The 15,171-nt window shown below is 42.8% G+C and overlaps 1 protein-coding gene across 1 annotated transcript; it reads left to right on the plus strand.

The window, feature by feature from the left end:
- The first annotated feature begins 327 nt into the window (after positions 1-327).
- LOC145787264 (uncharacterized) lies at positions 328-14,456 on the plus strand. Its single transcript, XM_082598976.1, has 3 exons — positions 328-608; positions 918-1,059; positions 14,353-14,456. Exons 1-3 carry the CDS (start codon positions 435-437, stop codon positions 14,454-14,456), a joined length of 420 nt encoding a protein of 139 aa, XP_082455102.1. The 5' UTR covers positions 328-434.
- Positions 14,457-15,171: the final 715 nt, after the last annotated feature.

The following is a 15,171-nucleotide window of genomic DNA, read 5'->3' on the forward strand; positions in this document are numbered from 1 at the left end:
TTACCATGCTTGTCTGAAAGTACATTTTTACCATTTTCTGATCAGCTTTTAAAAGATATGCAAGAATTCAGATGGCAGTCATTACCAAATCCACTCAATATTATTCTAATATTGTAATACTTTTATTTGGAATGCCAATGTATGGAGTGTATGCACACATTATTTGGTGACAATGATTAATTATGTCATCTGTCTTGTTGCTTAGGAAAGCTAAAGATGTTCAATTACGGTACCTAAAGAAGGAAGAATTTCAACAATCTGCTGATGTATTTGGGAGATTAGATTCTACACGTTAGCAAATAGCTGATGCTGGAAGAGATTTGTTATTGAAAAGGTTAGTTACTGGGACTGTATTGGTGCACAGTTAATTAAATAAGAAGAAATGAAAATGTTGCTGAGTAGCCTACCAGTCTGAATGAGATTCACCGATAGTAATGCTATATTTTGTTGATCCATCAAGCTTTAGTGCAAAACCTGCCGATTCACTTGGCCAACTACGGTACGTCAAGTACATGCAGATGGTTGCAACAGCTTCCACTGTTCATCCTGAAAGATTGCCACCCACCGAAGCTGCAATTCGTTTTCATTCCTTGAGAGTACATTTGCAGGTGAAATAATAGTGCGTAGCCTAATGGTGTTGTAACACAATACCCGTAATCATTTAGTATAAAAGCGTCTTTGCTCTATAGATTATACCACTTGAAGATATTTTTCAAGAATTGTTTATTGTCGGTAACTTCAAAATATTACAGCAAATTGCGCTATTAAACTGCGGTAAGGAAAACATGCAAGTTATAGCAAAACAAGTTGCGTTATAATATGACTAGCATAAACATGTGGTGTAGGCTACTACAAATCAAAAATTTTATGGCAGCAAGACTTGATTTATCTAAGTTGATATAAAACTGTTGCTTCAGGTATGTCAGTGGAAGCATCTTGACACTGAAATCTTGGATCTCGCACAATGGGGATGGAAAGCTGACGCAGCAGGTGCAGTTATGCCAATAAAGGCCAATTTAGATCCGGCACCAGAATGGCATCAATCAATTGTTTCGAACTGTCATACGCTGCTTTCGCCTTGTAACGCTGTTCTTGCCCGCTCGGATCAACATCGCTCCGCTTTCAATGCATTAATCAACACGATCCCTTGATCAACTCGATGCAGCCTCAAAACTTCTACCCCAATTTTCTATTTTTACCGGTAATGTAGCCTATCAGTGCCTCTGGTTTCGCTACCCTTTTCTCGACCTTTGCTATGTTGACGTGTATTGTTTTGATATGATGGTCAGAAATAAAAACAACTGAACTGATCGCTAGCCTCCCCGACCCAGCTGGGCGAACCTGCCTCAACGTCTGGCCAGTGCACATCCGTGCTCGCCGAATGAAAGCTTACTCTTCTCCAGTGGGTATTAATTACACTCCCACCTATATATATGTATATATATTATTTTTTATTTAAATCAAATATAGTTATTACTATTTGAAGCCTTTACAAATTGTTTCACCTAACGGATCATCAGAAGGTCTGAAAAAAACGTGTAAACAGTAAAGAATCGATAATTCTGAAAAGATATTAAATATTACAACTGTAATTTCATCTGCCAAAAAAAATCTCTAAACCTGTACTTCCTGATAAGATATTAAAACTGTAATTTAATCTGCAAAAAAAACCTCTAAACCTGAATTCCTGAAAAGATATTAAATATTATAACCGTAATCCAAACTGCAGAAAAAAACTCTAGAATTACTAAGGAAAGCCTCCATCCGCCACGAAAAAGTTTCAATCAATTTGTCCCAATGGAAACCAAGCAACATGATGGCAACATCTATGACATCACAAAGAAGCAAAATGCTCTTGTGATGATCGGCGCAACCTGTAGTAATCTGATCAGAATGAATAAAAATTGTTTTTAAACCTGTAAAAATTAAATGAGATTTATAACCTGATTTAATTGATTTATTTCGTTTATTTTTCATATTATATGATTTAATTCGCTCTGCTTTGCCTTTTTGCTTGGCATTGAGCACTTTTTGTAGTATTAATAGTTTTCATTGTTTTTTTATTTTTTATTTATATATTTTATTTTTTAAAAAATATTTTATTTTATTTTTTATTACAGTATATTGATTCATCGAGCCTCTGCTCCACATTTTTATTGAATATTCGTCTGCCACGAGAGCCAAATTATCCTTAAATGGTTCGACTCTCTTCCTCGTGGGAGACCCCAATTTTATCCGCTCTGCCTACTGGCAGACCGGATATAAGAGTCAAAGTACCTGCGCGAAGACGCGTGAAGGAGACGTGGGCGCTGCCCGGCGGCCAATTACTGCCGGTTCCAGCGTCCACACGCGACGGGTCGCCCGGTCCGTCGCAGGGCTTCATTCTGGGCTATGCAGAAAGAGCCTGTCTCCCTGGCCCGCTCCGCCATTCTAAATTTGCGGACGGGTCATATAGTGTTTCGATCCACACTCTCCCTCCACAGGTACCTCGACTCCCAGCCTGGCCCTCGCGACCTAAGCTGGTGGACTTAACCCTCCGGGTGCATCGTCACCCCATAAATCACGCCGCTCCCCGCCGCCGCGGGGTGTGGCAGGCCGGTTTCTGAAAGTCTTCGACCTGGCTATGTTTGTTTGTACTCTCTCACCGTGTCAATCTTTTGTACCGTGAGCTACTGATGCGAATAAAACAGTTCAACACTACGCCGATTGAGCACTTTACTGGGGGCACCTTGCTATGCATTGCGCAAAGTTCACTGCTTGCAGTTTGAGCACTTTGGCATCTGTCTGCAGTTACTGTATATAGCTGAAATACTGTATATACCTGATATACATATGGAGCAGCCTGTATTAGATTTATGGGTTACACTTAGGCCTACATATGGGCAGCCCATATTAGATTTGTGGGTTGAGTGTGAGCAACCCATAAATGCATATGGGCAGCCTATATGGGGGCAATGTGATGCCGCGGACACAATGTGTATGGGCCCCATATAGGCAGCTCACATGGGGCCCGTACATCAGCCCATAGGGGTCCCCATGTTGGGCCCATATGGGCTTGCTGGCTGGGATCTCGGGTGAGTTCACCCCGGAAGAATTTTCCGCCGCCCTCCAGCACATAAAGCCAGGTATATCCCCGGGCTCTGACCACCTATGCCCGAAGTTGATACTCCATGCTGCTGCCTCCTTAAAGTCCTGGTTAAAAGACTTCCTTTCCTGCTGTTTGCACCACCTGAGAATTCCCAGAATCTGGAGAAGAGCCCTTGTGGTTGCAGTTCCTAAGCCGAAGAAGCCCCCAGGGGACCCGAAGAGCTACCGTCCAATCTCACTGCTCTGCATCCCCTTCAAGATCCTCGAGAGACTCATCTACGCCCGTGTCGAACCAATAATAGATCCGCAGCTCCCCCTTGAACAAGCTGGTTTCCGACACGGACGATCAACTGTAGATCAGGTCACACTTATGACCCAAGACATGAGGACAGCTTCTCGGCTAAGAAGAAGGCTGGCGCCGTGTTGATCTCACGGCTGCCTATGATACGGTATGGCAAAGCGGCCTTACCTGCAAGTTACTCCGTCTGCTCCGTGACAGACACATGGTCCATATGATGATGGAACTTGTGCAAAACCGCAGTTTTACCCTCACAACCGGTAGCGGTCGTCGAAGCAGACTACGCCGACTTATAAACGGCGTCCCACAGGGCTCAATCTTGGCTCCTCTCCTGTTCAACATATACACCTACGACTTGCCCCCCACCATCTCCAGGAAATATGCTTACGCAGACGACTTGGCACTCCTGCACTCAGCAGGAAACTGGCAGTGAGTGGAGAGGAACCTCAGCCAAGACATGCAAACACTATCAGCATACCGTACCTCCAGAAATGGAAGCTACAGCTCAGCAAGTCAAAGACAGTGTCGGTGGCCTTCCACCTTAACAACCGGGATGCACAGCCAGGGGCGCCGGAACGATTTTTGACTGGGGGGGGCAAGATTACGAAAAAAGGGCACTTTTGTTTACTAAAAGGCCAATTTTTTTTCAACTTTTAAGATGAAATATAGCGATAATGATAATCCGGTATACAAAGAAGGGCACCATGCTATGTTATAATGATGTAACCTACTGTCAAGCCTTAAAGCAGCCTGCGGCCATCGCCGCTAAGTAGTGCTTGAATAAACCGCCGGTGCTACTTCCTCAATCGGCCAAGCTTGGCCGCCGGTCTCTTTTAGCCAATTATTTAATTTCGCAATAGAATGATCGTGGATTAACTGAAGAGTGATGCAAAATTAGATCAGCGCGTCATAATCGCCACTGTTGGATTGTGCGGAAATACTTGTTATTGATGGAATATATCCAGCTGCGATCGCCAGCGCTGTAAGTCTTGTTTGTAATTCCGACGTTTATTTTAACAAAGTCCTAATCCAAAGTGCTAATTTACATCTGTTTGTTTGTTTGTTTATGTTTATCCTGCATTGCGGGAAAGCGGACTTGAGCGCTATGCATCGGTGTACGCCTTCTGACGTACACCTGACCCACGCTGCAGCCGACGGCAATGTCTGTTTCCGGTTGTCTACTCTACTTATGACTTAAATTTGGTACTACCCATTACTCGAAATCGATCACTGGGTAGAGGCAATTATCGTAAAGTTTCTTGCCCAGAGAAACAACAGCAGGTGCCGGTGGCTGGAGTCGAACATGCAGGCTCTCGACTGCGAGCCCAACGCGCTAACCACTCGGCCACGGCTGTCTGCTGGCAATAGTGTCGTTTTTATGTCGATTCGATGTTGTCGGACATTGAACCGTTGTTAAAAAGGGGAACTAAGTTAGTTGACATCAATGGGGAAAACATTTTTTGATCATATTGCAAAAATTATGCTTCTTTTAGTAATGTACATCATTGAAATAGCTAAAACCTCAATTGCTAAGGCAACAGAGATCAGATGTCAGTAGATGTAACATAAAAAATATTTCGCACTTGCTAGTGCATCGTCAGTTCTGATAAAGGGCAGATTAAGCACAGTTTAAGCCTACAAGTAATGTTTTAATCATTAAAATACTTATTTTATTACCTTGCAGTCATCGTCAACACAATCATGTCGAACGTTGTTTTTCGTTGCTAAAAAGAATTCTAGGGGAGTGGCGAACTTCTATAAAATCAGCCACATTGGAGACACTCGTCCGAGTGTCGTTTGAATAGTACTGGATTACAATCCCGATAAAGCAGTTATTGCGTGGTGCAACGATTCTATTGTAGGACGTCGCCCAGGCCCAGACTTCAACAACGCTAAGTGATCAGTTTAGCATTGTTGCAAGTTTAATTCTATTTACTTGTGCTATCGTTATTTTGTATTTTGGCCTCCAAGCACGCAGATTTGGCCGCCGAGAAGGAGCTCCCGGTAGGCCACGATGGCTGCCGAAAAAAAAAACGAGTTTTAAGGCCTGTATTGTGTTGCAAAATTTTGTGCCGTAAATATTATTTTGAGGCAAAAATAAAAGATTTTAATTGAGCTAAAAGCGAATAACAGAAATTGTTATATTGCAAAATGTGCAGTAGCTTACATAACTTTAAAAGGGCACCATTGCCCCCCTGCCCCTCCATCTGCAGAAAATTTGAGGGCAGAGGGGGCATTTGCCCCCCTGCCCCCCCGCTTCCGGCGCCCCTGTGCACAGCGTGAGATAAATATCAACATTGATGGGGAACGCCTGCCCTACTGTGCCGAACCTACATACCTCGGCATAACCCCGGACAGGTCACTCACGTACGGCCGCACTTGAAGTCACTGCGCAAAAAAGTATCTACACGCGTCGCACTTTTGAGGCGATTGGCTGGTTCCGGCTGGAGAGCTGGTGCTAAAACTCTTCGTACAGCTACCCTAGCACTTGTTCATTCCACCGCTGAGTACTGCGCGCCGGTCTGGTGTCGTAGTTCTCACACCCACCAGATTGATACCGCCATCAACGACGCATTGCGTACTGTGACTGGATGCCTGCGTCCCACTCCAACGGACTGCCTACCCATCCTAGCAGGCAGTGGTGGATTTCCAGAATATTAGCTTCCGGAGCGCTAGTTTTTTACTTTCCAAATGCACTAGGTGCCGTAGAAGAAATTTAGAAATATGTCTTTATAAGACTTTGAAACAATTACACACTTGATGTACCTGAAACGTTGCTAAAGTAAGTAGGGGAGGGTGGGGTAAGATGAGCACCTTTATGCTTAAGTCGCTTTTACAAAAGAACGGTTTGTTTTGGAAAATTTTAATAGGGTTAACTTAAAGCACCAGTGAATCAGCTACATTTTAGATTGAGTTTTATCACCTTGCGATTTTGATATTTTTTTTATATTGATACTTATTCGCGTGTTGCTCAACTTACCCCGGCATAAATTGTATGGGGTAAATTGAGCAATGACCTGGGGTAAGTTGAACAATTCGATTAAGTTGAAGCATTCCTCTGTCAGTTTGTTTGTATAATTGCGAGGCATTATGCTTCACAACACTGTTTTTTTATCCAATACGAACCTAAAAAGACACAAATTCAACAGTTCAAACATTAAATAAGCTAAGGCTATTTCTTTTGGGGTAAGTTGAGCAACTGCTCCAACATACAGTACTTCAACTAGCATTGCACACTTTACCCCATCCTGATTTTTGTGACAAAATTACAAATATTTAAAAAACTACAAGACTAACCAACCTGAACGTTTTATTGAATATCCTCACACTTTATGCTTACCAATACAAAAAAACAGATTTGATTTACACAGTGTAACAATAAAGTTATTCAGTTTTTGGCAAAAAAATAAAAATTTCGAATTTTCGACATAAGCAATATAATCTGATATGATTGCGTGCCATTGTAAAATGCAATTCTCAGTGGACATAACAAATACATTGAATGAAGTGGCATAAGAATGAAATAAAAATATTCCGCCGACTCGTTTTTCCACAAACAGGGGTTGCTCATCTTACCCCATTGCACACTTTACCCCAGTTTCCCCTATCATGGTCTATAGATGGTATTGCGTTGTTCAATGCAAATATTCATATTTTAGTGAAACAATAATACAAAAAAATACAAGTTATAGCCTAGAAAAAAAAAGAAAAAAATTTGTTTTTAGTTTTTTCCACTTTTGATTTTTCAAGTTATAGCCTACAATTTTTAAGACACTTATCGTATTAAAAATCATAAAACCTCTGGCGACTTCGGGTCTCAATTGCCGGGTTACGCCCATGGCGTCATCAGGATCCAACATTTTAACTTCGCTTCGCTTACTTCGCTGGTAAAAAATTTCTCAGTGGAAGACGGATCATTCGTATAAAGAGTAAACTTGAAACAGTTACAATGTGTAGAGAAGCACGGTCAGATGTCAGTATGAGGTTCATTTGTGAAAATCCGCGCTCACACTCGCTCAATGAAATTGGAAGGGATTATAGTGACGTTATCAAATTTTGAAGACTCTGGGATCTTTTTTTCGTAGTCATATATTCACGAAGTCCTCTCACAGCAGCTTCGCGTTCATCTAAGCGCAATCTCTTTGCCACTTCAATGATTTCGTTTTCTCCGTGTGTCATTAGGCTACTGTGCCCTCTGGCCAAATAGTTGAATCAAGTATTTTGCAGCTGTTAGGTTAATAAATGACAAGTCTGTTGAATTCAACAAGCGATCTTGGATGGAATTTCCTAAGTGATTATACACCTTTCTCTGTTGGGTGGAAAATATCACCCTTTGGTAGGGTGGAAATGACCATCTTTCCCAATAGGCTATGGGGTGGGAATGAAAAAGTAGAAGTGGAATTTTTAGACCACCCCTAGAAGTGGTTAAAACTACACTTTTTGATTTACAGTGTAGAAGATGCGGGGATTGAATAGCGGGCTATTTCTGCAATTGTTTACATGTAATTCTACACCTTTGAACTCTAAGTTTTCTTCAGCATCCTTAGCAATGCCATCATGTCGTCCGGGTTCGTTCCTTCGTGTTTCAAATAATTTTGCAAGATTATTAATTTTGTTATCTGCATCTCAAATAGTAGCTTACATGCTCTGTTTTACAATTCAAGGCTTAGGCTACTTCGGATAATTCTTGCGAGTATTCGTACATCAAAGCCAAGTCCAACAAAAAATCCGTGGATGTTGTCTTCGACAAGCCTCCTTGATATTTCGCACGTTCCAGAGAATCTCTTGTGTCGCTAATAGCCCCCTTTTTAAAAAATTCGACAAGTGCTGAGAAATCATTCCAGACGGCACTAACGGTGCAGAAACTCGAGGCTACCCAACGTGTGTCCAGTAGGCCTACCCTTTCGATTTTCAACAACTGCACTTCAACAGTCGCTGCACATTTACCCAATTCCCTGCTATTGTTAGGAGAAGCGTGGTAAAGGCTATAGCGTTTGTCCATTAAAGATCGAAATCGATTCGAATTACTGACTGATTTTACAGCATGACGAACCGATAGTTCCAATCTATGGTTGCACAATACCACACCACAATGTCTGGAAATTCATCACGAAGCAATTTTGCCACACCATTTTTGCGACCTATCATCACAGCCGCGCCATCACATAAAACACCAATCAAACAAGAAGAATAAAAATGTTGTAGACATGCCATATAATTTTAGGCAGCTCTTCAGGGAATCATAGATCCCATTCACTGTAAGAATAGCGAGCTCAAAAAGACCAAAAAAATTAATAGGCTACATTCACAGGTTCGCTTTCGTCAAGACTGGTACGAAGACATATTATCAGAGTGAATACCCGATTTAACGTGTTCGACTCATCAGGAATTATGGATACTTTTACTGAACAGGGCAAAGCATAATAAGAGTATAAAATATTTGAGCTTCCGGAACGACTTCCGGAGAAGTCAATTTTTTGATCGAGCTTCCGGAGCGGCGCTCCGGACCGCTCCGGCTGAAATCCAGTCCTGCTAGCAGGCATCCAACCCGCTGAGCTACGCCATAAAGGAGCCACGATTTCTTTCACTCGCCGCGCTTTGGACCCCGACCATCTTCTCCATGCAACATTCAAGCGACTACCACCTATAAAGCAGCGGCTGAAATCAAGACGCCCATTTGTGCCTGCCGCACAACAACTACTTAAGAACGCAGAAGAACTTGGTTTAAGTGCGGCACACTGGACGAACCACATGTGGAACACGGAGTGGCAAAATCACACCTTCACGCTCCGTGACTTTATACCCGACGCCGATCCCCACCCACCAGGGATGTCCCTCACAAGGCATTCCTGGGTCAGGCTTAACCGCCTGCGAACTGGCGTCGGCCGCTTTCGTTCGGACATGCACAAGTGGGGCCTGGCTCCTTCATCAGAATGCAAGTGTGGTGCCACGGAACAGACCGCAGACCATGTCATCCACTACTGCCTAACCCACCGGCCTCCACACGGTGCGCATGGTCTGAGGGTCCTGGACGACGAGACTGCTGAGTGGCTGAAGATTTCCTGCCCTCCAATCTAGCCTGGAAAGATCGCTCATACGCCATCATCATCAACTCGATAAAGTTGGCTAAAATCGATTTCATGTTTGAAGTCACAAAAATCTAACGGACGTTTGAATAACTCTTGAAATGAGAAAAAACGTTCAACCTCGCATTCGCTTTTTTGCACCCATGTTTTGACTTTGAAGTTGCTCCTCACGCACGGGAAGATAAGCAGTGTGTGACTGTAAGCGTGCGTGCCGTGCACATCTCAGTAGTAATTCACGTTCCAGAGAAAGCTATGCGATCAGCTGCTGTTTTGCGGGCAAGAGCAATGTAGGCTGTTTTTCGCTTTCGACATTTTTAACCCTTTGAAGGTTAATTGGGGGGAGGGCTGTCAATTCAACTTTTTTGTATCAACAGTTGTATCTCTGAAACCACTGAGGCTGCGACTACGAGATTTCATGACTTTTCCTAACTTTTATTCACCTCTATTGAGCTGAAATTTTGAGCGAATAAAGGTTATAATATGAATTGGGAGATATCAGGCATTTCTCAGCACATTCTCTAAAATATTTTATATTCTATTGTTCAAAATTTTCCCACCAGCTGGATGAAAGTAATTAATTGATTGATTGAATCTTTATCCTCGGACTGGGAAAGCTTCTTGTAGAGCTTAATCCTAGCAGTTTCGCATACTTGTAGAGGCTTTGAATCACTGACGCAGGCCCGGTCACCGAGATTGACAGAGTGAAGTTTCCGATTGTTGAAGTCTTGTTGCCGGGAAATTATTCCATCCATTAGATGCCGCTGAATGGAGAGCAGTCCTGAACGTGCGTTGCTCAAACGCACACCCCGAGAGTCGAACCAGCGCCGCTATTGATCTTGAAGTTTCTTCACCTCAACATTTCAACGCATATGAGCAGTTTTAATTTTCGGATATGCTCAGCGTGAATAGTTTCACAAAGTGAATCCCAAATTTTAAAATCGTGCCTTAAAAAGTAACAGAGATATCACTCCTAAAGCATAAGAAGAATCGACAGCCCCCCCAAACTGAGCAAGACTCCAGGATCCCAACCTTCTAAGGGTTATGTCCGTTTAAATGATCTAAATCTCTTTCGCGAAGTATAGGCTATATCTTTGAAACACCACTTATGATAGCCATTTTTGTTGCCCCTAAACCATAAATTTACGGGGGTGCCGCCCCCGGAAGTCTGCGCGTATACGCATGGGACTCAGGGATATCTAGAGAAGGGGATATGATGGCTCGCAGCGATTGCCTTATTTTCATGACACTACCAGGGCGGTAGTTTGTAATGCTTTAAACACAAGGGCGCGGGAAGTAGGGGTGCTCAAGGGGCTGCAGCCCCCCCTAGAGCTATTTCAGCCCCCCCTGGAAATTTCGATAATTGCTTCAGCCCCCCCTAGAAAATTCTGACAATTTCAGTTACATAACATATTTTCAGTAATCGTGTTGCAAAACGTTTTTCTTGGGTTTTATAATGCTCCCGATTCGAAATCGGAAACGTTGTTTTCGTGTATTAGCCTACCGATTTGTTTTCCCTGCTGAATTTGCCGATTGAACGCCTTCAAGGCTACTGTCTTGACGGTGCAGCAAATACAGTATGTCTGGTTGCTAGAAGTGAGTGCGGGCCAAACTTAAAGCATTATGCCCTGGATGCAACTTTTGAAAAGGTACCATAAAAAAATCCCCTCTGAGCAACAAACAAAAACGTATATTCTAGCTCAGTTTAGTCATTCGTTCCCCATCGGCTGGCTTGGCGCATTGGGTTAGGGCGGTGGTAGTAGTTAGTAATTACATTGACGTGGGTTTGATTCCCACCACAACTGTTGCTCTTTTTTCTTCTGTAATTACCAAACCAAGTTGAAAGGGGATTTTATAATGGTACCTTTTCAAAAGTTGCGCCCTGGATCGGTATACATTCACTGCAGTAATCATGCTCTCAATTTGATTTTGCAAGACGTTGTAAAGGAAGCGAGGCTTATTGCCGATGCCTTAAACTTCGTTCAAAGTGTTGCAGTTGTAATTCGTGAATCGTCTATGCGTAAATCTTCATTCATGTCGCTTTTTGGTTCCGATGAAGTTGCCTGCAATTTGCTGGGTTTGCGTCCTATTCGTTGGTGCTTTTGCCTCGCTCGTGTTGTTAAGTGATACCCTACCCTGTCGCAATGACTGACCGACATGACAGAAGATATAGTGCAATGCGAGGAGACGTACGTGCAAAAATATTCGGCTTTGTAAAACAAGTACGCACGATGCGGCTTTATATTGCGATTACCTGCAGTGGTGAAGTTTATCAGCCTGCAGAAGCCGTCGCAAGACAGCTCCAAAACAAGAAGATTTCTGCTTCTTCAGTTTTGAAATCCATCACCATTCTCCGCGAACGGATCAAAAATCTCAGAAAAGATGAATCCATTTCCAAGCTTATGGATGCAGCGAACGTCTTTACGTTTGCCGATAACCTAAAAACGCCAAAGGATCCCCGAGTGGGCAAAACTCCAGCAAGGTTTCGAAACACAGAAGAATCCGATGGTTTGTCGTCTGCGGGAGAAAGAGCGTGGAAACAGTAATAGGCTACATTGAAGCCCTTGATTTGGTTCAAGCTGAGCTTGATCGAAGATTCGACCAGGCGGATCTGCTTACAGCAGCCAACAGATAGAAGGCCCTTCTGAGCTGTGCAAATGGTGAGGAAAGATCTGATAGGCTACTTCTTCTTCTGATAGGCTACTGATAGGCTTCTGATATTCTTCGATAGGCTACTGAGAACAGCTTATCCGATGCCATCAGAAAAGATCGCCTAAAAACGGAACTTTCCTTGTTCAGCGAAGTTGTAAGTGGAAAAACCGCAAACTCCGTTCGAAAGGTTGCTGAGATACTCTCACAACTAAATCCAGGACCGGATTTAGATGATGTGGGGCCCGGAGCACTTTTACATCGGGGGGCCCCCGGCGAAAAACTACTACGTCTACAGTAGCATTAATCCTGCACTGCACAGAATTCTGTAGAAACATCAAAGGCTAAAAGAAAAAAATAACACAAAATTACATTTTTTCCACGTCGGGGGGCCCCCTTCATCCTCTGCCCCCCCCAAATCCGGGCCTGACTAAATCCTCAAACACTAGATCTTTTCAAAGAATTGCGAAAATTTGTGGAGCTCTGCCTTTGCCTCCCTGCATCATCAGAACGTTCTTTTTCTGCTCTAAGACGCTTGAAAACGTGGTTGAGAAGCTCAATCACACAAAAAAGACTTAGGCTACTCATCTTGCGTTGATGCATGTCCACCAAAACATTTTGGACACTGTCGATGTCAAAGAACTCATGACACAGTTCATAGAGAAAACACCTGAGCGAAAAGCAATCTTCAGAAGCGTGTGAGAACTCACTTCCACAAACTATCGTTTTCAAATCACTTTCTAATTTGTACGTTTTCATTTGAATTTTCTGAACAGTTGCTTTGTTGTTGCCGTTTTTCATTTGTCATAATTTACAATGTATGTGTTTTGGCGTCGTATCTTACACCGGAGGGGACCGAATGCTTATAGGTTACTACCACTTTTAAATGCTGACCCATATAAGGGGGGTCTGGGGGGCGAAGCCCCCCAGAAGCTGACAACACTACGGCATCTTCAGCCCCCCCTAGAGAAAAATAGTTCCCGCGCCACTGTTTAAACATGTGCTTCTTTTTTAAATCGTGGAAAGTTTTGTAGTGCAGCTGGTACAGTGAGCTACAGGAGACAGTTAGCAAATGTTAAGTGGAGCATATTTAAAGAATACTTGTTCACTAAGACAGTCGAAAAGTTACCAGTCAGCTGTTTTTTTTTTAACAAAACCTTTGCAGTAGGCTAGATGTAAAGCAAGTATATGGGTAGTTGAATTAACAAGCAACCATGAGCATGCTGTGAATATCCAGGCCTGATGCTAATAGCGCAATGCAAGTTATCATAACAAGATTTATTAAACTACTATCGGTGGCAATTGTCATTTTACGATAAACACAGATTATTTACGATAAACAAAAGCCCTTCTATTGTCAGACGTAATAAAAGCCTTCGTATCGGACCACATCGGCAGCCGTGGCCGAGTGGTTAGCGCGTTGAGCTCACAGTCGAGAGCCTGCGTGTTCGACTCCAGCCACCCGCACCTGCTGTTGTTTCTCTGGGCAAGAAACTTTACGATAATTGCCTCTACCCAGTGATCGATTTCGAGTAATGGGTAGTTCCAAATTTAAGTCATAAGCAGAGTAGACAACCGGAAACAGACATTGTCGTCGGCTGCAGCGTGGGTCAGGTGTACGTCGGAAGGCGTGCACCGATGCATAGCGCTCAAGTCCGCTTTCCCGCAATGCAGGATAAAGATAAACAAACAAACAAAAAAAACAAACAAAATCCCCTTCTTTAGATATCCCTGATGGGACTAATGGCTAATGCAGGTTAAAAAGACATTTAGGTGAATGTTTTGTCATCGACAGTGTGGCCTGGCGGTTTGAGGCTTACAGAATTAGGTGTAGTAGCGTATTTCGATGACGTGGGTTCGATTCTCACTTAATTGTGCCATTACTCTGTTTTCTTTATCTTATGACTTTACTCCTATTTCAATTGGGTTAACAAGTGCAGATTGCAGTCCTCCACACCACTCTGGTTTGTACTGTAATTGCCAAACAAAGTTCAAAGCAAGAATCAACTCTCTAGCTGAGTGGTAGAAGGCGTCATAATCACTGCAGCCACCAAAGTCATAAAGTCAAAACAACCCATCTGTAGCAGCGACGTATTACAAATACTGGACTCCACGCGGGAAGTGGAATATACCTTTTAGTTTTTTACGGATTTCTTTTATAATGGATCGCCAAAATCATTCTACCAGAATAACGATGGTGTTCTCTGTTTGTTGTCATTAACCTGTTTTGTGCAGTTACCAGGACTCACCGCGAGGAGGTTGACAACATGAGTCCCATGTTTATGAGTCCCAGTTCTTTGGTGCCATCTACAAGGCACCAAATAGAACGCATGAAATAGCAACGCTGGACGATGCTACACTCACCTGGCTCTCCACCACCTGCCCTGAAATTTGATCTAATCTCAAATGAAAGAAAAAGAACGAAAGAAGAAGACGATGGTGTTGAAATCATTAAACAAAAAAATTCCGAAGGTGCTTGCAGACTCATTCAAAACTTTTTGTGGACTTGTTAGAGTCTACAGCCCAGGAGTTGAGAAACAACAGGCTACAGGACATTTCGTTCAGAAAAAAAAACAAAAAACGTCATAGTAATGCTTGGCCTTGATCTTCAAAAGCGCGGGAACTCGTGGAAGTCAATTGTCTGGCGGAGTGGTTGCCAGTTCCAAGGTTTTCTCGCGAAGTTGAACTTTTGTGTTGGAGTTGCAAGAAATGTTTCCAATTCACAGATTGAATGTTAATTGATTTCATTTGGTTTCGTTTTATTTCAAGACAAGTTTCATAAAATTAATGCTATTCCCAGCTAAAAACTTTGTTATTTTGATTTTAAGTTGAGCAAATTTTAGAATTGTTTCAAGTTGTAAACTGTTGGCCAATTTTTGGCTACTTTTTGCTTGCTATTCAGTTGGAAATATAAAGAATATCTGGCAACCTTGGCAGCAAGAGCAAGACGACAAATCTTAATATTTGCTGTGAGACAACATTAGACAGAGGGAAACCTCTACGAGAATGCGATAGGCTACTACCAGGAATAATCTATCAAGGCTTTGTCAGTCT

Source organism: Aplidium turbinatum, chromosome 18, assembly GCF_918807975.1.
Source record: "Aplidium turbinatum chromosome 18, kaAplTurb1.1, whole genome shotgun sequence".
NCBI lineage: Eukaryota > Metazoa > Chordata > Ascidiacea > Aplousobranchia > Polyclinidae > Aplidium > Aplidium turbinatum.